The sequence below is a fragment of the Physeter macrocephalus genome, chromosome 16 (assembly GCF_002837175.3).
Source record: "Physeter macrocephalus isolate SW-GA chromosome 16, ASM283717v5, whole genome shotgun sequence".
Taxonomy (NCBI): Eukaryota; Metazoa; Chordata; class Mammalia; order Artiodactyla; family Physeteridae; genus Physeter; species Physeter macrocephalus.
Window position 1 is genome coordinate 74,178,494 of NC_041229.1, and position 23,275 is coordinate 74,201,768.

General features: G+C 37.1%; 1 protein-coding gene across 5 annotated transcripts in view; it reads left to right on the plus strand.

The window, feature by feature from the left end:
- Positions 1-332: 332 nt before the first annotated feature.
- The window catches only part of PRMT3 (protein arginine methyltransferase 3), a 149,358-nt gene continuing 126,415 nt past the window's right edge, over positions 333-23,275 (plus strand). For 3 of the 5 annotated variants that reach the window (XR_008619556.1, XR_008619555.1, XM_007122975.4), the window contains exons 1-8: positions 333-451; positions 682-823; positions 2,465-2,547; positions 4,047-4,096; positions 4,831-4,933; positions 12,356-12,515; positions 14,189-14,333; positions 18,844-18,909. Coding sequence is in view for 1 of the 5 variants with exons in the window: in XM_007122975.4 (XP_007123037.1) it covers positions 424-451; positions 682-823; positions 2,465-2,547; positions 4,047-4,096; positions 4,831-4,933; positions 12,356-12,515; positions 14,189-14,333; positions 18,844-18,909 (777 nt within the window). In the remaining 4 variants the exon portion in view is untranslated. Of the gene's footprint in view, positions 452-681; positions 824-2,464; positions 2,548-4,046; positions 4,097-4,830; positions 4,934-12,355; positions 12,516-14,188; positions 14,334-18,843; positions 18,910-23,275 lie in introns of those variants that run through there. The other 2 variants (XR_008619557.1, XR_008619558.1) reach the window with 2 other exon arrangements.

Consider the following 23,275-nt stretch of genomic DNA (forward strand, 5'->3'; position numbering starts at 1 on the left):
TGGGCTCTGGGCCGCGGTTTAGGACCTCCCGCTAAGCCCTGCCGCAGCGCGAGGAGAACACAAAATCTAGGTCCAAGCCTGCAACGCCCAGCCCAGATTTCAGCGCTTACTCGGCGCGCGATGCGTCAACCCTGCGGCAGGAGGCGGAGCCCGGGCTCTCGCCCCGCCCACCCCAGCTCACGTGAACAACACAGCGGCCCCGAGGCCGGAAGCGCTCGCGAGCCGGCGCGCGCGTTCTCCTGTTTCCAGGCGCCGCAGGGTTCCTGGAGCTTCGGCCCCGCCGCGTGCTCGCGGTCGCGCTCACGCTCACACTCACGCTCGTTCCCGGGTTCTCGGGCCGGGAGGGCTCGGAGGCGGTTGCGCGTGCGCTGCCTAGTCTGGTCCCCGCCCCCAGGCGCGCCGTGTTCTCGCGGCACCGCCGCCATGTGTTCGTTAGCGTCGGGGGCTGTCGGTGGGTACCTCGGCCCCTCAGCACCCAGGCCGCGCCGCCGTGGGGCCGGTGAAAGCCCCTCCCCTCCCCCTGCGCCCGGGACGCGGAACCGGGGTGGTGGGGCCCTGCAAAGAGGGAGGGGGAGGTGCGGGGGAGGGCCCGCCGGGCCCAGAGCGTTCTCGCTTTGCTGCCCCTCGTCCGCCCGCCTGGCACTGGGGTGCGAGGCAGAGCTAACCGTTTGCGTGTGCTAGGCGGCCGGGGCGCTGTGGAGGAGGAGGAGGAGGAGGACCTGCCAGGACTGTCAGACAGCGGTGACGAGGCCGCCTGGGAGGATGAGGAAGATGCCGATCTCCCCCACGACAAGCAGCAGACCCTCTGCCTGTTCTGTGACAGGTTCGTCCACCTCAGCGCGAGGCGCCAGCCCTAGGGTGGCCGGGCCCCGTGGGTCTGTGTGGTCTGCTTATCTGGAGTCCAGTCCGAGTGGCTCCCCTGGAAGTCTAGAGCCCGTGGTTTGGAGTGAGGGTTTGTTGAGCCGGAAGATCCACAGTGGTTTACAGGGAGGAACCATGAACTGGAAGCCAGGTTACACTGCTTCACTTCGACGGGCCTCAGCTTACCCTTGAAAAGGTTCTGGGCCGGATCTGTGGTTCCCACATCTGGTTGTGCACCTCTGTCACCTGAGACACTTAAGAAAAAAATACACAGATGCTAAACTGTGCACTTCAGCCCTTCTAAATCAGGGATAGGGTCTAGGAATCTGTTTCTACAAAGACCCTGTCTGAAGTGATTCTAAAGAGTAACAAGTTTGGGAATCACTAAACTCTATTAATCCCTCAACCTTCTAGAACCGTTCAGGCTCTCCCATTCTATAATTCTGTGACAGAAAGCTTATCAGGTGTAATAGTTCCATTTGAGCCGTTTAAAGAATCACCTTTGTTAGGGGCTCCCCCCCCCCCCCCCATTGAAGGGGAAGGAATTGATGCCATTTTCACTTAGGGAAAAAGACGCTGCAATACCAGTAACTTGTTCAAAGTCACAAAGCTGTGGTTTGTCTTGTAACCAAATCCATGTTTTTTCCGCTAAAAATTCTGCCTCTTCATCTTTGACTTTGGCTGCTGTCCTGGGCAAGTGGGCGTGAAAGAGACCTGGTTGGCACTGGCCAGTGTTACTTTAATAAACATTTTACCAGTATTCCCCGAGTCTGAGCATGGTGCTGATTGGTGGTATATTAGCTTCTGATGATTCGTCATTGTTCCCACGTGTAGCCTCATGTGGGTAGGTACGGGATGTCTGCGTATACTGTAGTCGTCAAAAAATAATATTTATTGAGCACCAGGGAGGTACTTCTTTGTGATAGGCTGTGTAAATACTGTATAAATAAGCCCTCTCGGTAAACGTTTGTTGGAAACTGCTGCATATGTGCTAAGCATATAGAAGAGGTAATGCAGGATCTCTGCCGTGTGTTCTTATCTTATTACATGTCCTTCAGTTTTGCAGGTCACAGAATAAAGGAGCTTGGGCCTCACAGTGTCTATAATACAAATCCTTGGGGAGCACTGTAAGACCACTTTTTGAAATATGGCACTTTGGGAATTTACCAGCTATAAAATTACATTTTATGCTTTATTTCTAAAAGCAGTTTGAGCTGTGTCAGTTCAGAGCCTCTGAAAGCAGAGTTGATACTTAGAGGAGAAAAGAATCTTATGCAGTGAATTTTCATGTCTTAAGAGACACAGTCTGTCAAAGGGAGTTCTCTTTCTTAAAAGCCTTGTGATAAATTCAGTGCTATTATTTGGCAAATTAAGCTCAACATTTTAAAGGGTAGTTTGTTTTAGGTGTAAAATGGGACTCAGAAATACTAATTCCCTTTAGAAGTGCTGGGTTCCTCTCTACAGGTGTGTTTGTTTTTTTTTAATTAATTGGAAGTAAAACTGGAAACCTGCAGAGTGAGGGAGAAAAGTTTATATCTAACATGAAGTCAATATTTAGACTTCTTAGGGGACTATTTCATGAAGGTATTGCTTGGTTTTTCAGGTTATTTACATCTGCTGAAGAAACATTTTCACACTGTAAGTCTGAGCATCAATTTAATATTGATAACATGGTTCATAAACATGGTGAGTAATTTTTAGAATAAAGAAAATTTTAGTTGTGAAATTTAAGTTCAAACATTATGTTTTTCCAGACCATTCCTTTCCTATACAAATCCAATATAGTGAAACACATGACACAACTTATGAAAATGTCGTGTTTTTGACAAATGGCTTTTGAGGAAAGATTGATAAATAAGTCATTCTTCTAGATATTTAAGCTTAAATGTATTTAAGCTTAAATTGCCTTCACAACTAAAAAGGAAAAAAAAAACAAAAAAACCTTGGCATGGGGTTACATTTTAATCATTTTAGAACTAGGGAGACAAGGGGCGTGGATATTAGAATTAGGGAGAGCAAAGGATAGAGGTGGACTTTGGAAAAGGAGGTGGATCATTATGAAAAAAGACAACTTATCAGGTCAAAGCATAACATGGACTTCAGGGCATACAAGATTGAGTTTTATAAGGAGTTTGGTAAGAAAGTGTGGAAAAAGCGAGTGCTAAAGTTAAGGTGGTAATCCAGAGATTCAGCTGATGATTCTATTGAAACTTGCATCTAAACATACTTAAAATTAAAGCCTTCTAATTTAAACGAATATAGAAGAGCTATAGTATCCCACTAATATTAACTAAATACAGAATTGGATTTTTGGTCCCTGTATTTACTAATAACTAGAAAGGACATTACTGAAGAATACCAAATATTAGGCAGATTTGTGGTCTCAGATAAACATATGATACAGTATGTTTATGAATCATAAATTCAACTGCAACTACTTTTGTAAGATATAAGTGACTTAGTTTCATTTTTTTTCATGTTTTTAATGTGCACTTTAAAACTGAATTGGAACCGTACTTTATATAATTTTATATCTTTTTCAGTACCAAATAGGGGTTTTTGTATGCTATTACACATGAAACATTTTTATATGCTGGTATGTTCTCATAACAGTATTTCTCATGACAAATAATAATTGGTTGGATATGCTATTGCTTTCCCTTATTTTAAATGTTGCTTCATTTCTGAAAAGATGAGAAGCAGATAACAAGCCTCACTATTTTTTCATTTGCATCATTTAACTTAATGTAAAAGCTATACTTTGTATACTCTGTGTCCTGGCAAAATTATAGTTTGGTAGGTACCATAAAAATTGGGGATTTAGAAACTTTAGTATCAACTCTAGTATTAACTGCCAAATACTTGGTAAAATCAAGGGCCTAATTTTTCTCATTTGTATCGTTCTGATAAGTGAGTAGAATTCTAAAAATTAATTTCCAACTTTTCAGAAATGCAAGAAAAGCACTTAAAAATTTGTCCTTTCTGGCTGTTTCTCAATTAAAATATTCTGAAGTGTCGGAGTTACTGTTTCTAGTTCTTAATAAGAAATTCAAAGTTTTTAAGTAGTAGTTTAGAGGACAGAAATATTTTATTGTCTAACCAGAGAAGCATGTTTGGAGCAGGTTAATGAAACAAAACTCATGTTATGTTAAAATAGGTGAATTATTTTTTTTTTTCCCTTTTAGGACTTGAATTTTATGGATACATTAAACTAATAAATTTTATTAGACTTAAGGTAAGGTGGTAGTTTAATCTACAATTTTGTTTAAAACCTAAAGAGGTACTGCAGTGATTATCAATGCACCGATTTTTAAAAGAATATGAGGAACTGCTACATAAGGAACTGTTTTAAATTTGACACTCATCATATTGGGGGAATCATGGACATTAGGAACTAGCACAACATACAGCACCAAGTAAATGGATACATACCATACTTAAGTGTGGTTTTTAATTTTGTGTAAGAGATGAATCAATGTTACGTGGCAAAGTAATTCACTGTCAGATATAAGGGGAATACTGATAGTCTTTCTGTAAAATCAAATAATTTCTAATGTGATTTTTTGCTTTGGTGGTTGCACTTTTTGTTCTGTTTTTTAGTGGCAAAGTAATTCACTGTCAGATATAAGGGGAATACTGATAGTCTTTCTGTAAAATCAAATTTCTAATGTGATTTTTAAGTGCTTTGGTTGCACTTTTTGTTCTGTTTTTTAAAGTTCTTTGTTCTAGTCAGTTGATGTTTATATTGCCGTTTCCTCAAAATCCAAACAATATAAAACTGTGCATTGAAACAATTAAGCAATCATCCAGTCAAGTTAATGAAATGGCAGGTGAACATAGACTCTTTAAATAGAGATATTGTGTGATGTAGACATGATTTCCTTTTTTGTTTAATTTTCCCGTTTTTTTCGGTAGGGGGATTTTGTGATTATGTACAGTGAAAAAATATGCAATTAATTTTACTTCCAGAATCCTCCAGTTGAATATATGAATTCCATATACAACCCAGTGCCTTGGGAGAAAGAAGAGTATTTAAAGCCGGTATTAGAAGATGACCTTTTACTTCAATTTGGTAAGATAAACATATGGTATCTACTTTAAAGCAGGGTCATTTTTTTTTTTTTTTTTTTTTCCGTGGTACGCGGGCCTTTCACTGCTGTGGCCTCTCCCGTTGCGGAGTGCAGGCTCCGGACGCGCAGGCTCAGCGGCCATGGCTTACGGGCCCAGCTGCTCCGCGGCATGTGGGATCTTCCCAGACTCGGGCACGAACCCGTGACCCCTGCATCGGCAGGCGGACTCTCAACCAGTGCACCACCAGGGAAGCCCAAAGCAGGGTCATTTGTTATGGCAAAATAGTGGTTAGGTGTTACAGGAAAATATATCATCCCCTTGATTCTCTAAAGACCTCGTCAGGTAGTTGGTTTCAGTAGGAACGTTAAGTCACTTAGAAAGTGAGAGTCACACTAACAGTTACTAGGGAGGAATATGAGCTTGCGTTAAACATTGTGTAAAAGATGTTTTGAAACGTAAGGAGACTTGAGAGAATAATTTTTAGTTGTCAGACTGATTTTTTTTTTTTTTTTTTTTGCGGTACGCGGGCCTCTCACTGTTGTGGCCTCTCCCGTTGCGGAGCACAGGCTCCGGACGCGCAGGCTCAGCTCCATGGCTCACGGACCTAGCCGCTCCGCGGCATGTGGGCTCTTCCTGGACCGGGGCATGAACCTGTGTCCCCTGCATCGGCAGGCGGACTCTCAACCACTGTGCCACCAGGGAAGCCCAGACTGATTTTTAATGTAACTAAAATCGACGAAATTTTAAATTTAAATAAAAAAATTTAAATCAGTATATTTAATATTTAATAGATTTAAGTAAATTTAATAATATTGCTGCTTTTGCCTCATAATCCAATCTTAGTTTCTCGCTCTGTGCTTTGGTTCATTCCTTATTGAACAGGAATCTTATGAAAATTCTGTTGGCTCTCTATAGGTCTAATTTGTTGGAGGTCATGATTTATTATTATTTTTTAAATTTATGCTTTCTTTCATGTTTTTTTGTGCCAGTTAGGTGAGATAGAGGGGTTTGCTGTCTTCAGATCAGCAAGACCATTCTAAACAGACACATACCTTCACAGATAGTAGTTTGACAGTGTGTATTTGAGCAGTCCTTTGGTAAGTGGGAACTGTGGAAAACCACTCATTTCCTTGAGAAGTACCATCAAGAGAAGTTGTGTGGCAGTGTGATGCAGTAGTAAGAACCTTAATGTAGGATTCAGGAACTAAGTGACCCTGGACAAAGCACTTAAACTTTCTGTTTTTTTAGGTCTTCATCTATAAAATGAGAACTAGGGCCAGATTTCCAACTTTCTAACTCTAAAATTTGGTGAGGCCTAGGTTGATTCTTTCCCATTTTTACAACTTCTATTAAATTTTATTTCTCCTCAAAGTAACCAAAGTGATCTCTTTGATACATGACAAAGTGCCCACTAGGTGTTCTTCGTGACTCCCTAAACTCAAAATGGAACACTCACAGGTTGAAAGTAGTATGTTAAGTACTTTAGAAACATGAAGAAATGAATCCTTCCCATTGGGAGCCCACAATCTAATAGTAGGAGTGTTTTGTTTTTGAATGACTGTCCTGTATTATAAGATAAGGTGGAACATAGTAAGTTTCATGAGAAGTAGGAAAAATAGTGCAGTTCAGAAGAGGAAGAGACTACTCAGATCAACAGATACCGAGTGCTATTTGCTGGTCACTATGGATACAGATTGGTATTGACCTCTTCACTCTCCAAAGGTATATTAACTTCTTTCAGACTTAATTTTAATTTATAAAAAGGTGATAATGACACCTACCTTATAAAATTGTTACAAAGATAATGTGTATTAGCACAGTGCCTGTCAGAGAGTAAGTGCTTAATGAAGGAGAATTTATTGTTATTAGTAAATAAGTTCTAAGGAGTTTAGATGAAGAAGTCACAACCAAGATCTGGAACAGTTAAAGGACCTAGTAAAGGAGGTGGAACTTGAACTGGGCATGCTTGTTAGTGCACCGCCCGTGTCTCTCAAAGGATCTGTGGGACTTCCCTGGCGGTCCGGTGGTTAGGACTCCATGCTTCCACTGCAGGGGGCACGGGTTCGATCCCTGGTCAGGGAACTAAGATCCCACAAGCCGCACGGCACAGCCAAAAAAAAAAAAAAAGCAAAAGATCTGTTCTCCTGGCCATTGGTGTAGAGAGATGGAAGAGAAGGTCTTCATTCTCATGGCTCCTGGCTTGATTACTGACCATTTCACCTGCACTGTCTTTCAATAAATAGTTATTGAGCATCTGCTTTGTATTAGGCTTTGAGAATATAAAGATGACTAAATTTAAAAAGGAGATGACTAAGAAAATAGGCAATGAAAGTACAGTGTAAGTGGGGAGAAGTAACTATACTGATGGAGAAACCTGGCAAACACTGCCTTAGCCAGGTAATGAAGGTTAATGTCATTGGTGATAAGTCATGTCAGTGGTATGGACCCTTTATATCATGTAATGAGAATGGCACTTTACCTCAGTGGTCTTCCTCCCAGGCCAGTAACCTCAATCTAACCATGAAAAACCATGAGAGAGACACAAAGTGAGGGACATTCTACAGACTGCCTGACCAGTACTCCTCAAAACTGTCCATGTCATTAAAAACAAGGGAAGCCTGAGAAGCTGTTGTAGCCAAGAGGGGCTTAAGGAGACATGACAACTAAACATATGTGGTATCCTGGATGGGATCTTGGAACAGAAAGGGGACATTAGGGGAAGACTAATGAAATCTGAGTGAATAAAATGGAGTTTAGTTAATTTTTTTTAAAGTATGGTATAATATTTGACACATATTCCACAAAGGGTTAATATCCTTTTTATATAAAAGACTCTTGAAAATTAAGGGACAAAGGATCAAAACAGTTGATAGAAAAATGGGGAAAAATTCTACCAAAAAAAGGTAGGAAAATAGCCCAATAACAAGATACCATTTCTTACCTCTCAGACTGGTAAAAATTTTTACAATATGACAACACATTCTGTTGACAAAGCTGTGGAGAGACAGGCACTGTCATAAGATTGCTAGTAGAATGCAGATTTAGCAATACCTAAAAAACTGAACATGCAATTTTTAACTGAGCAGTTTCACTCATAAGAATTGGTCTTGAAGATAAACCTCCAACATTCTGAAAATACATATAAAATAGATGCCCATATAGAGGAGAGCAGTTGAATAAACTATGGCATGTCCACACCATGGAGTAGTATACCTCTATCCTCTATTACAAAGAATGAACTGAACTGGTACAGAGTGTTATCCAGGACATACTTTCAAATGAAAAAGGCAAAGCTCAAAAGAATATCTATTATGATACTCTTCACATAAGAAAGAAAGAGATATAAGAAAATGCTTATGTGTCTGCTCATTTGTGCAAAAGAAATACAGGAAGGATAAACTAGAAACTGAAGAGATTGTTACTGAACGGGGTTTGTGGGACAAGGATGGAAGGAAGGGTGCAGTGGGATTGAGGTAACAGGGATGAGGATCGAGTGACTCTTTGCTGAGTATACCGCTTTGTATAACTCCAACTCTCAGGACTATAGTAATGTTTTTTACAGCCTTCATATAATCAAAAAAATCAACAATTGAAACAACGAGGATGTATGTATACAAGGGTGGTACTGGTGCGAAATGGAATGCAGGCACTAACAGATGAACTGAACTGTAATACAAGGGAATAATGTAACCATACTGCAGGGAGTGGGGAGGAAAAGAACTAGATGAGTAACTGAAACCTTTAATGGATGTTGTGCTGAGGCTACAGATAAAAAGAACTGCATCAACGTTGTAATCCAGTAAGAAAAGGCATTTCTTGCAGGGTAAGGATTAGCAATTCTGACATTATTTTTGTGTATGCTAGAATGGAACAAGTAAGTTAATAATTTATGGATGGGGCTTCCCTGGTGGCACGGTGGTTAAGAATCTGCCCGCCAGTGCAGGGGACGCGGGTTTGAGCCCTGGTCCAGGAAGATCCCACATGCCGTGGAGCAACTAAGCCCTTGCGCCACAACTACTGAGCTTGCGCTCTAGAGCCCGCAAGCCACAACTACTGAAGCCCACACGCCTGGAGCCCGTGCTCTGCATCAAGAGAAGCCACTGCAATGAGAAGCCTGCTCACTGCAACGAAGAGCAGCCCCCGCTCACCACAACTAGAAAAAGCCCACACGCAGCAACGAAGACCCAACACAGCCAAAAATAAATAAATAAAATTAATAAATTTATTTTTTAAAATTTATGGATAAAAGCCAGGTTTCTCACAGTTGGAGAATGAGGTTTCAGATAAGGAAATGAAGGGTGAAATGAGTCCTTTGTTGACAGATTGGAATCAGAAGTGTCAGTGTAAATTCATAGTTTTTCTTATACAGACAGACAGATACAGAAATATAGATGTTTGTTTGGGGGGGGGGTTAGTATAATACATATACTTCCTAGCTCTGCTGAAAGGGCCTAGAAAAACCCCAGTAGCAATGAGCATACCTAGTGCCCAGATCTTGATTTATAATCCTTTATTAATAAAAGGAACCAAGGGTCCTTAGAGAGGTGATTGATTTCCAGGTGGGGCAGGGAAAATACAAGGTAAGTCTAGGACATCTTGTTCCAGAAAATTAGGAAGTACTTAAGAAAAAGTGGGGGAAGAGGAGACTTAACCTAAAGAACACAGGAACCAACCTGAAGGACCTCCTAATGGCCAAAGCTAGAAGAATTTAATCAATACAGAAAATGACAGTATTGGGTTTTAACCCATAGGATAAAATAAATGTCCATGAATTCTTATTGACATGAATAATCAACCAAATAATGGGAAGTAGTAGCTCCGCTTCAGCGTAGAATTCCTATTAATAAATGTCAAAGGGAAAAGAGAAACAGAAAATCAGCATTAGGCAAACACCACAGTAGCAAGTTGCAGAAAAGAGCAACCCATGCATGCTAAGATTAGTGGGCGAAAATTTAGGCGGGTGAGATAGGATTTGCATAGTTCAAAGTATGTCCCCCAAGAAATTTGTTAACTACAAAGGAGCTGTTAAACTTTTGAGTGGAAAAACCGAGCAGACACTACCATAACCAAGTGATCAAGGTTAACATCACCAGTAATAAGTGTACTGATGCCATGAACCCCTTGGTGTAATGCTCTGAGGAGGCAACGTCATTTCTCTGCTGTTCTTGCCAAAAATGTTTAACCTCATTCTAATAATGAAAAATCATCAGATGATCCCAGGTTGAGGCACAGTCTGCTAAATTACTGATCAGTGTTCTTCAGAAGTGTCAAGATACAGTTATTGGGTGCAGTATTCTATAAATAATTCATGGTGCTGAATATTTTTGTTCAGATCTTTTATGTATTTTTGGATTTTTAAAAATCTACCTCTATCAGTTGTTGATAGGGGTGTATTTAAATCTCTGACTGTGATTAGAGGATTGTCTTTTTTTGCCATTAATTCTATTAGCTTTTGCTTCGTGTATTTTGAAGCTCTCTTGTGAGGTTTATTCTCATTTATAATTGTTATGTCTTCCGGATAAATTGACTATTTTTATGGTAGTTTTCAGCTGCCAAAATGAAGTATCCAGGTGATTTGAACCTCCTGAGACAGAATGTAGATGTGGAAATTCATCTTCCTGAATATGGTTTAGGACTTTAAATTAGACTGTTTTGATATATTATAGTTATGCATCTTAATGTTTACTGAATCCTTTCTCCTTTTCAAAGCTATACACTTAACCTTTAATATATAATTATCTGTGTACACTTGGCCTTCATATCTGGGAGTTCTGCATTTTTGGATTCAACCAACCTTGGATCAGAAATATTCAGGAAAAAAAATTCCAGAAATTCAAAAAGTAAAACTTGAATTTGCTGCCCGGTGACAACTATTTATATTGTATTTATAACTATTTGTATAGCATTTACATTGTGTTAGGTATTATAAGGAATCTAGAGATGATTTAAAGTGTTATATGTAAATACACCATTTTATCTAAGGGCTTGAGCATCTGCGGGTTTTAGTATCTGAGGGAGGGGGTTCCTGGAACAAATCCCCCACAGATACCAAGGGACAACTGCGTTATTAATGCTAACAGCTTTTATTCTGACTCACTTCTTGCAGCAGAAAGCAAAATAGAGAAACTAGCCAAAACAAAGAAACCAATTTCTTTGTTTAGTTCTAATCCATAACTTAAACTAACAAGGTGGTTTGCAGACAGTGTGAAGAATTTTAAAGACAAGGTACACAATGAGAGTTGTAGTAGGAAGTAGAAAATATGGTACACCATTCTTTAATAGTCTGGCAATATTTTGTTGCTCTCCTTAATTTTTGGTGAACTAAATAGTGGATGAATCTATAGTTTTTTAAAACGAGTCAGTATTCTGCTAGACTGTTTAGAGTTTCGTGGCACACCCGTACTGCTTTTATAACAAGTTCAATTTAGGCTCTAGTCTCTAAGTTATAATATTATCATATATTTGTTAAGCTTAGTTACTTTATCCCAGCTCTAAAGAATTGCTGCAGTTAAAAACTGAATAGGAAAAAAAAAAGTCCTGTTTCCCTCAGAGCTGTACTGAGGAGACAGTATAATATCTGCCTTGTTTTTATTGCTTTAAGTTGATTCGACAGTTAATTAGACCGGTCAGTGGACATTGGGATTTTGTAAAACTCACTAGTTCCATATATTAACTTCTGTTTGCAGAGTTAATGATTTACATATAGTGAAATTAAATTTAAATCAAGAATTTTTAATAATATTAGGAATTAGGATATTTAATAATGTCAGCAATAAGACAGTGTATAGATTGCACACCACCTTACCCACGATGAAAAAGTTATTGAATGTACAGAATTCCTTACCTACACACTGTCCTTAAGGAATATCTAAATGTCATACCTGTTATTCTACAGATAAAGACCCAGAGGCTGGAGGTGGCCCTGTGTGGTGGCAAGAACACGGGCTGGGAAGGCAGGCATGGGTTTGAATTGTAGTTCCTTCATTAAACAGCTGCATGACTTTGGGCTAGTCAGTTTCTCTGAAATTTATTTTTCCCATGTCTTAAAATAGGGATAAATGTTTATAGTTTAGGTTTGTTTTGAAGATGGAATGAGATGTAATGCATGAACTTGAGATACCTGATGATCAATAAATATGAGTTTTTCCCTTCTACTTTTTTGTTTCTTCCTGGGTTTGGTTCAGTACAATTAATGCTTATTTATGTGTTGAGTTTAGCCAACTAGTGAAAAGCTTAGACTAGCAGCATGCTCTTTAAACTCAAATTGGAATAGTTTGGATATTAAATATTTATTTAATTAAAAGTACTAATTTTTCTCAGTTGGCCACATAATAGGCACTTAGTATATACTTATTCGTAACACATTTATATGTGCTTCATTGTTATAAGATGGCCTGATAATAATGTCCATTTATTTGTTTAGATGTAGAAGATCTTTATGAACCTGTGTCAGTTCCATTCTCATACCCCAATGGACTCAGTGAAAATACATCAGTTGTTGAAAAATTGAAACACATGGAAGCCAGGGCACTGTCTGCTGAAGCTGCGTTAGCTGGAGCACGTGAGGATCTGCAAAGAATGAAGTAATTTATCAATCTTATAGAAAATTAATTGTTTAGATCCCCAAAATAATATAATTCATAAAAAGGTAGACTATGGTAAAATATTTCATATACTGGAAAGCACAGTGTAGATATTTAATTTCAATAATATTAAAGATATGCAGTATTTTTTATACATTGTGGATATAGTTGATTAACATAAAATCCTGTAGTTTTATCTAATCCTCTTATATTTCTTTATAATTACTTTTGTACTAATGATAATTGTTCTGGGGAGTGTTTTCCTCTTGAGTGCTTTTTGTTCCTTGATATTGCCTTCCTTTGAATTACCTATTTCTTTTTTAAAAATATTTATTTATTTATTTAATTTTGGCTGCGTTGGGTCTTCGTTGCTGCATGCGGGCTTTCTCTAGTTGCGGTGAGCAGGGACCACTCTTTGTTGTGGTGCACGGGCCTCCCATTGCGGTGGCTGCTTCCCTTGTTGCGGGGTTAAGTAGTTGTAGCACGAGGGCTCTAGAGGGCAGGCTCAGTAGCTGTGGCGCACGGGCCTAGCTGCTCTGCGGCATGTGGGATCTTCCCAGACCAGGGCTCGAACCCGTGTCCCCTGCACCGGTAGGTGGATTCTTAACCACCGCACCACCAGGGAAGTCCTGAATTACCTTATTTCTAATAGATTTCTCCATTTTACTTTTCCTTTCCTGGACTTTTTAAAGTGTAGGGATTAATATTTTTTAGGCTTGGGGAAAATACAGGGTTGAAATTTTTGTTTTTAAAGAATCAAAATATAATTATGATGAAGTATGTAATCAGAAAACCAGCTACATAGGATGGTTTTCTCTAGTGAGTAAATTAACATTCTGCTGGCTTAGTACTTGTCAGAATTTAATGTGCATACGAATCACCTGGGTATCTCGTTAAACTAGATTCTGATTCAGGAGGCCTGAAATAGGTAGTGTCTGAGATTCTGCATTACTACCAAGTGTATATACCTCTAGCTTAACCTATTAGATTTGTAAGTTGGTTGCTATTGCCCGATTACCCGTTTGATGGTTTGCCAGAATGTCCAGCAGGAAAAATAGTATAGCTGATTGTAGTTTCCCTTTTTCTGAGATTTTATGCTGGGTAATCTAGTAACCAACAACTCTATTATGTGCCTCTTTACACTTCTCTCCCATATATACCTCATAGATTCTTGATGTGTTGTGATCAGAGAAGGAACTGAGTTTTTGAGTCTGAGCAGATAGTGTTGATGTGTGTAAATAATTCCCAATTTGGGTCTGCTTTCTGCCTATATAACCCTTCCATGAGATACTATGGTTTTAAAGAATATTCATAGCATTGGAATATGCTGTATTGATTCAGCTGCTAAAATAAGATTTGGAACAATAGAAGTAATAAAGTTGAATAAAGTCATAGTGTGCTTATTTTGTTCACTTGAAAGATAAAACAGCCATAGCCTGCAGTTGGCAGTGCTTTTGTGATTTGTAGAAGGAATGCTTCCAGCTGGGTTTGAATATGCCATTGCTTAAGATCCAGCAGGGGGAGCTTTCCGTTGCTTAAGATAGAATGTGATTTAGAAGGCTCATCACACCCCGCACTCCCCTCCTCCCCCTTCCTCTTCCTCAGCCTCTAGCCTTTCCTTTTTTCATGGTCCAGTAAACTTGTCTCAAGGGTGTATTTCAAATTGATTACAGACAATTTGCTCAGGATTTTGTGATGAACGCAGATGTCAGAACCTGCTCGTCATCTACAACTGCCATTGCAGACCTCCAGGAGGATGAGGATGGTGTTTATTTCAGCTCATACGGGCATTATGGGATACATGAAGAAATGCTAAAGGTTAGAAAAGAGCACAAATGTACCAAATCCATACTAAAGGAAAAATAGAGTAAAAAAGGTTCTTAATACATATGGGAGAACTGCTTTTTTGGTTTTTGGTTTTTTGAGAACTGCTTTTTAAATCTTTTTGGAGCTCGATAGCTCATCTTGCATTGAAAAGATTATAGAAGCATCAGAGACACGGTAAATTCTGTTTAAGATCATTATTAATCTTCATTATGAGATTACCTTTTGCTGGAAATAGAACATTCGAAAAAATTGCTGACGATTTTAGTCTTCTCAAGAGCAGCTTTTAAATAGGAAGAAAAATATGTTTGCCTTTTAATGTGTGAAGGAAATGATTAATTTTAGTGTTTTAATTAGCAGTACTGACTTTAGTTTGGGCGAATAATAATTCTTTGGTACGAAGTTAATTATAAATAATTCTCACAGTTGTTACGGCATTAGTTTTTTACATTTGAAATCATTGCTATATAGAAGAATTTTCTAAATCAGATACTTGAATTTGGTTGGTTTTAGTTTTTATAATGGTAATGTCCATATAAACTATAAGTAGATTTCTAGGTTTACCTGGTATATTATATACATTTTATCATGTATTATAGATTATAAAATAGCAAAATGGTTTTTCAGTAAAACTGAAAATATCTAACTAGAGTAAAATAAATGTTGGAGTGTAAAAATTACTGAAAACTTTAATGTTTATCTCTGTGAATTTTAGATGCCACTACTTTTTTTTTCTTAAAAACCAACAAACGAAAAATTCCTTTCTGAATCACCTTCCTCGAAAGATTGGTTTATTTTACGGACACCCCAAGACTCTTCCTTGAAACATGCCCATTTAAAATAACCAGGGGTAGTTAGTATGTATATATTTTGTTGAGTCAGTTTTGCAGGATCACAGAGTGGAGGTTTGCTGATTAATAGTAATTGTAATTACTTGGGGTCTTTTAAAGCAATGTCATGTCATTTCTTTGCTAATGACTTGTCACGGTTGTGCTTTTTGTTGTCACTTGGGTAGTTGCATAGCATTACAAATAACAGTTATCTTATAACTGTTGCTAAGTAATAAATTAAGTCCAGATCCAGAGTGAATTTGTTTAAAAGAAATTGACATACTCCATTTTCTCTGTTAAAATTAATTTTATTGTGTCTAGAATATTTCCTTTAAAGGAGTTAATCTAAGCCCATGTTTGCCGTTTTAAATCACCCCATCAGTTTAAATGCCATGAACCTTTAATGCTTTTAATATGGAAATTGTATTGGGTTTTTCAGACATATAAGGTTACTGAGACTCCTAGAAGATAGTACATCTGAGTGCTCTCAGTACAGTCTTCAGGGAAATCCAGTTTGGACTTACTTCCAAATCTCTGTCCTGGACCCTTGTAGCTCTGTATCAACAACTAGAGGATCTTTACACCTGATGGAATATTTTAAGTCCTTTTGATGTACATATATATTTAAGAAGTTCCAGCTGGAAGTTTCCAGTGCTGTGTTTTCACTTTTAGAGAATCCCTTAAGACTCCTTATTAATATAATTTTCCATGCCTTAATTCCCCTTTGCTGTTATATAATGTAACCACTTTCTCCTTGGAGATAACTTGATTAAGTCTTCGTAGGCAATACGGATATATTTCATTCAAAAACTATTTGTCAATTTTATGTTTTGTTAAGTTACATACTGTGGGTGAATATGAAATGTGCCTTATATCAAGCAATATTTCTTCTGTTTCTTATCGAAACAATTCTTAGCACACATAATTTGTTCAAGGTTGTGCTACTACTAGGGTCTCACCTGATCTTTATAAATAAATTAAAATTGAGAAGCCATGCATACAGGACTTATTTTTATGCTTAGAATTGGCCTTGCTTTTATAAGAATATTATTTGGATTTTTTGTTACTAGTCACAGGTATTTTAATGATACTTTTTTGGCATATGTTGTGATTATAATTATAAATAAAGATAGTTTGTAATCTTATTTTCCAGAGTCAAGGTGAAGATAACTTTTTTGAATTCCAGAGATAACGGGACAGTGGACGTTAACTTTCGAAATCCTTTGCCACTTTATCTTTCTGAAGAAGAGTCATTGTTGCTAATGTTATAAATTGGAGATGCATCACTCTCTCTCCTTTTTTCCCCCCCAAGTATAACATTGTTCATCATGGTGAACATTTATCACAGATTATAGTACCATTAAATAATTTTTCGTTACTGCATTTTCCTCATTGTATCTGCAGCTGACTCTTGCATTCTCTCCACCTTCATGAGCCTATACGTTTAAAACATACTGTTACTTATATAGGTAAAATTTATAATACATAACTTTTCTGTTGTCTTTGGTCTTACACTTAAATTTTTAAAATATTTGTAGGAATTATACCATTACACTGTACTAGCCTTAAAAGATTGTCTTGCTTCTTAATATTGGACCTCTAATTTTATTCTTCTTGTGCTTCTTAGTTTTACTAGGTTAGTGCAAAAGATAACTTTATTTCTGTTTATTACCTTATTTTATATTGAAGAGTTAGTCTTTTGTTAGAATAAATTTTTAGAAATGGTTTGAGGTCTAGTCTTTGATTTGCTTGGATTTTCATGTTTAGTGAATTTTTCTCTCAAAAATTCATTTATTAAATTGAAGCTCTGCTATGTCCATGGCACTGTGTTTAGTAGACTTTGAATTTCATTGCACCAGGGTGAGCATATAAGCGAAAGCAGATGGATGTGTAGGAAGAGACTGGATGAAGGATTGTAGTTGAGCTGAGCAGCAGTGCATGGATTTAGGACAGGAGTTGGGATACTAGTGATTAAGTTAGAGCAGTGGCGAGGCAGTGTGATTGGTGAGAGCTTTCCTAGTGACTGCCTTCTTGATTGATGTTCATCCTTTGTAGGTTTTGTTGTGTCAGCAAAAATCACTGGTTACAGTGTAAGAAGAGTATAAAAATGGTAGAAATGTCTGAAATGGTATGTTTCTTTTTAAAAAAAGACAGTTTTTAAATTAATACTATGTTTAAATTCATTTAAAACATTAAATTCTCATAGTAATTCTTTTTTTAAAAATTTATTTATTTTTGGCTGTGTTGGATCTTCATTGCTGCACAGGGGTTTTCTCTTGTTGCGGCAAGTGGGGGTTACTTTTCCTTGCTGTGCATGGGCTTCTCATTGTGGTGGCTTCTCTTGTGGCAGAGCACAGGCTCTAGGCTCGCAGCTTCAGTAGTTGTGGCATGTGGGCTCCAGTAGTTGTGGCTCGTGGGCTCTAGAGCGCAGGCTCAGTAGTTGTGGCACACGGGCTTAGTTTCTCTGCGGCATGTGGGATCTTCCCAGCCCGGGGCTCGAACCCATGTCCCCTGCATTGGCAGGCAGATTCTTAGCCACTGAGCCACCAGGGAAGCCCCACAGTAATTCTTAAAATACATTGAGGGAAAGAGTTAAATTTTTAAAACGTGATTTAAAATTTTGTTTGTAAAGCAATTAGAAATAATTCCATCAGAAAACATGGAATTAATTATGGAATTTCCCTTTTTTAGATCCAGCAATTAAGTAAAACAGCTTGCCTTTTAATTTAAACCCTTCTTTGTACGTTTTTTTTAAATCCCAGTATTGGCATAAAAAAATTTTTTTTGGAAGGTATGGACTGTGTAAAGTTTTATGTTGTAGTATTTAGTGTAACTACTATTTTTTTTTTTTTAACCTAGTGTGAAACCGAAAACTAGAATTCCCGGTCTGAGATATTTTTTATCATACTCATTTTACTCACTTGGCAGCAGAGCCCCTTACTGCTGAATTTGCTGTCAGCATGTGTCTCAGCTGAGGTGATTTAAAAGGGAATTAGCTCTGTTCATGCACCAACATAAATGTTAACATTCAGTGCTTGCCTTGGTCACAGGTCATGTGAGACTACAGAGTGGAGAAGTCTCACAATATGGTCTGCAGGGCTCAAGCGATTGACTTTTAGGCTTATAGGCTTTTAAGCATCATTTCCTACTACAGACATTTCTAGAAACAAAACAGGATTATTAAATCAGATAGGTGCTGATCAGTGACTTTCTTAGGAAACTATACTCAGTTGATCATTTTTCATATGTAACTGTAACTTTTACATCTATCTAGTTTGGTTTTTTCCTCCCATATTTTAACATAGTTCTACCACAGGGAATCAGGCTCTAGATTCCAGGCCCTATTTAAAGGAGTAAAACATCATGTTCATCTTCTACTAGCATTAATTATCACTTGAGGTCTTATAATGCATGTCAAGATGAAAATATGTACATTTTTAAGAACTTAGGTCTTATTTGACTTTCAGTGTTGTTCTTAAACGTTTTCTTTGTGTGTTGTTGTTATTTCCATTCTTTATTATTTTCTTTTAGGAAAAAAGATTAGGCTTGGTTTTCCAGGCAAAATGTAGCTATGGAAACTAGAAGTGTGTGATAAATTAGTAAATATCTTCCTTAAATATTTTTATTTGTTCAGACTATCCTGTAAACACGGTGTCTTCCTCTCTCTACCCTAGGACAAAGTACGAACAGAAAGTTACCGAGATTTTATATACCAAAATCCACATATCTTCAAAGATAAGGTGAGTAGCATAGACTACAGAATTGTACATTTCGTGTGGATCTTGGGCAGCAGAAATCCTCTCTTAGGTCATCATTGTGATAGCAGTTGATTTCATGTACACTGGCTTTATTTCATGGAAGACTTTTATAATGCTGCTCTGTGGTACAGTATACTGATAACAGAAATGCTGATTGGTGCTGTCATTCAATATACTCTTTTTTTTTAAATTGAAATTTATTAATTACAGTAACATAGCTTAGTTAACCTTTGCTTATCCAGATAATTTTGCTTAAACCATATTTTTAATTTACTGTGATTCCTATTCATTTCAAATGTATAAGCTCTGTACCAAAGCACTTTTAATTATTATTTTAGTTTGTGTTAATTAGTTACAAATTAATAATTTTAATAAGTCGTTATTGGTAGGTAGGGTCAAATATTGTAAGGTAGAATTTATTTTATGTGCTTTCTTTTAAGACCTCATTTATTTACCCCTTTATGAGTTACTTTATTTTTAAAAATTTTTAATTTTTATTCTTGGCTGCATTGGGTCTTCGTTGCTGCACATGGGCTCTCTCTAGTTGTGGCAAGCGGGGGCTACTCTTTGTTCCAGTGTGTGGCCTTCTCATTGCAGCGGCTTCTCTTGTTGCAGAGCAAGGCTCTAGGCATGCGGGCTTCAGTAATTGTGGCACGTGGGCTCAGTAGTTGTGGCTTGCGGGCTCTAGAGCACAGGCTCAGTAGTTGTGGTGCACAGGCCTAGTTGCTCCACAGCATGTGGGATCTTCCCAGACCAGGGCTCGAACCCGTGTCCCCTGCATAGGCAGGCGGATTCTTAACCACTGCACCACCAGGGAAGCCCTGAGTTACTTTAAATTTTGCAGTTAGTGTTAATACTGCCTCAGGTTATTTCAAAGGTGATCTTTCACTTTGTATATGGGTGGGTGTGTTAAAAATGTGTCATTTGTTTTACCTCCCTTGTGAATTTTTCCATTTTTCTTCTTCACTTTCTCCTTCCCTCCCTCTCTACATTGGCATGGTTATCTAAAAGTTCAGGTTTTCTGTTTTTGTTCCTCCTCATTGGAAATTAGTCCACTAATTTAGTCAAATATATTATCGTCTCTGCCACTTATATACTTTTGCTTGGGAATTTTTCGCCACTCTTTCTACTTCAAGAACATGTATATTGGTAACATCAGGTTTTTATAATTCCCCTTTCATCTCCATTTAAAAGATACTTCTCTCAGGTTATTTCATGGGCTTTACGTGATGTTGCAGCAGTGATTAACAACCTTTATATGTTGAAAATCTCTTCTCCTGATTTTTATGTTGTTTGGAATATCATGTAGATTGGCTTTTCATTTTCCATACCTGCTTCCTAAGAGCGGTGTTTCACTTGTGATCTAGCCAAGTTGGGCCTGCAAGATTTATACGGTGCTCTGATGTCTTTTGGCCAAAGCATTACCTATGAGGTAATGATGGTATGTTTCTTTGTTTTTGCTAATTCCCCTATAGACAAATAGATTATTTTATTTTTAAAGTTATTAGTTTTTATCAGTTCTTTATACTTGGCTTTTTTGTATGCTTTTTATATGTTTTTGCAGCAAAGACTAAGAATTTTTTTTATAGTTTTTATGTTTACACCCAAGTGCTGGAACAATTTATTTAATATTTGTCTAAAAAACACATTGTTTCCAGTAAAGCAAATATGTTACTATTAAAAATGTTGCCTTATATTTACAGTTTGATTTTGCCTAGACTTTTATTTTATTTTTTCCTAAATATGTTGTATAAAAATTAACCATGTTCTAGTCTGGGAATCATTAGTCCTGCCTGGCTTCTTAGGAACCATCTACATAATAATTTTAGACAGTGGTGAATCTCTGTGGGCTTCACTTGTAAAATGATTTTTTATGTATAGCTGATTCACTTTGTTACAAAGCAGAAACTAACACACCATGGTAAAGGAATTATACTCCAATAAAGATGTTAAAAAATAAAAAAAAATTTAAAAATAAAATGATTTTTTAAACCTTTCTGGTTCTAAAATTTTATGGTTTTTGTTTTTATAAAAGCACTATCATTTTCTTTCTTTGAGCCGTCTTTTAAAAAATACTTTTTGATATGAATGCCATAAGAATTTGTTAAGTAAAAGTAGTTAGAAGTTTCTTTTTCAATATGCTCTGAATAGACTTTTGTGTTATATTACATAAGAAAATACTGAAAAGGCACAAGTAGTAGTAAACATAAGATTAATCATTGGGAAATTAAGTAATTATGAATATTTCTATGTATATGAAGCACATCTTACTGGGTTCATAGACCTATACACAGTCCCTTTCTGCTTTTAATTTTTTATTTGTAACAGTCTTATAGAAATATTGTATATATAATATTATACATTTTTGGACAAAATACGTGACCATGGAACACATAGAATGTTTAATTATTTTGTGTTCCACTTACTGCTTTTACTGAAGAGATTAAATCTGCCCAAGTCAGAAGGGGCTTACTAATAAACTGGGAGTGTTTTTCCTTAGTACTTTGCCTAAGATGCTTGCATTTAATTTATCAATGTGTAATTAATTTTGCTTGGCATTTGTGTTTTCTCAAAAGTATACTGTAATGTAAAATATTATGTGTGTCAATTTCTAACTTTTTGAAGTATATTCAGGATATAATTTTCTATAATATTAAATAATCTAGAGCTTTCGTATTTTTAAATGATTTGCGATACTTTTCTTTATATTACACTATGACTACAGATTTAAAAATACGACACATTTAAATAGCATTTGATAATTTACAGAATATTTTGAAGCACGTTGTCTCATTGCTGCTATACAATATACCGATATGGTGTATTCATAGCAGGTATGTATTCATCTCTGTTTTTCACATGAGGAAATTTGAAACCAGTAGGTTAATTGACTTTCCCTAAAACAGTCAGCTAAAAAAAAAGCAAACAAACGAGGGTTTTAGTCCTAGTCTAATGCCCTTAACCCTGTGCCACTACACTTTGAACACTGTTATGTTAAAATAGAATGAGTAATTAGGGTGGGATTCATTAGTAATATTTTAATTCACACTATTTTTCATATATAGGTCATATAATTTCTGTGTGCCATGACAGAACATGTTCATGAAATTATTTAAATATAGTTCTTAAAAATATATGAAATAACATGTTTTCTTAAGTTTTATTACCATTGTTTTTGTTTGCTTTTATCTCCATTAGGTAGACAAATTTCATATCACAGCACTAGCTTCTGTATCATATTATTTAGTGAATGGTAGAGATTTATTTTTCAAAAAGGTGCTTATAATTTAAAATGTCTTCCTTCCTTCCCTTCTCCCTCCATCCCTCCCTTCCTACTTCCTTTCCTTCATTCCTTTCTTAATATTGTTTTAATTCACAAAGCTCCTGTGGAGGCCATATGGTTTCTCAGATTTAATTTAACTTTGGGTGGCATAATTGTGTTATCACTCACTCATAATTAATTTCTATTTGTAGTTCATTGAAGAAATTCACAGTTAGGTGCCTTTTTTATGCTTTTGATTATTTAAGTTAAAATTGATTCACTCTTTTTCCTTTTTTTTTTTTTTTAGAAACAGTGAATCACATTCCTTCATCATTTTATAAAATAATGTTAGTGTATTCTGTTATTTCTACCTCTTTCTTTGATTCTACCAGGTTTTAGTTTATTTGCCCAATTACCTAAATCTGAGCTAGATGTAATAAATAGTTGGTATATAATTAAAAATATAATTTAAATATAGGCTTTAAAAAGCAGATTGACCTATGTATGTTTGAGTGCTACCTTTACAAATTACCAGCTCTGTGATTCTGGATCTGTTACTTTCCTTGTCTGAAGCTCTCCTTCCTTCAGAAAAGGTTAAAGAAGAATTTTTTATATATATGCATATGTATATAAATTATATATGTGTGTGTATGTATAGTCTTAAAAAAGAACACACACTCTTTTTTTTTTTTTTTTGTGGTATGCGGGCCTCCCTCTGCTGTGGCCTCTCCCGTCGTGGAGCACAGGCTCCGGACGCGCAGGCTCAGCGGCGATGGCTCACGGGCCCAGCCGCTCCGCGGCATGTGGGATCTTCCCGGACCAGGGCGCGAACCCGGTTCCCCTGCATTGGCAGGCGGACGCGCAACCACCGCACCACCAGGGAAGCCCCGAGAACACACACTCTAATTGGAATAAATGATACATATCCTTCTGTACTTAGCTTTTGTAGCTCAGCAATTTCTCTAAGATAATCCCTTATTAACATTATTTTAATGGCTCAAAAACCCAATGTAAAATTGTCCATAAATTGTTTTAATTTATATTAGAAATAATGCTGCATGTAAAAATATAAAATATTAAAAATCC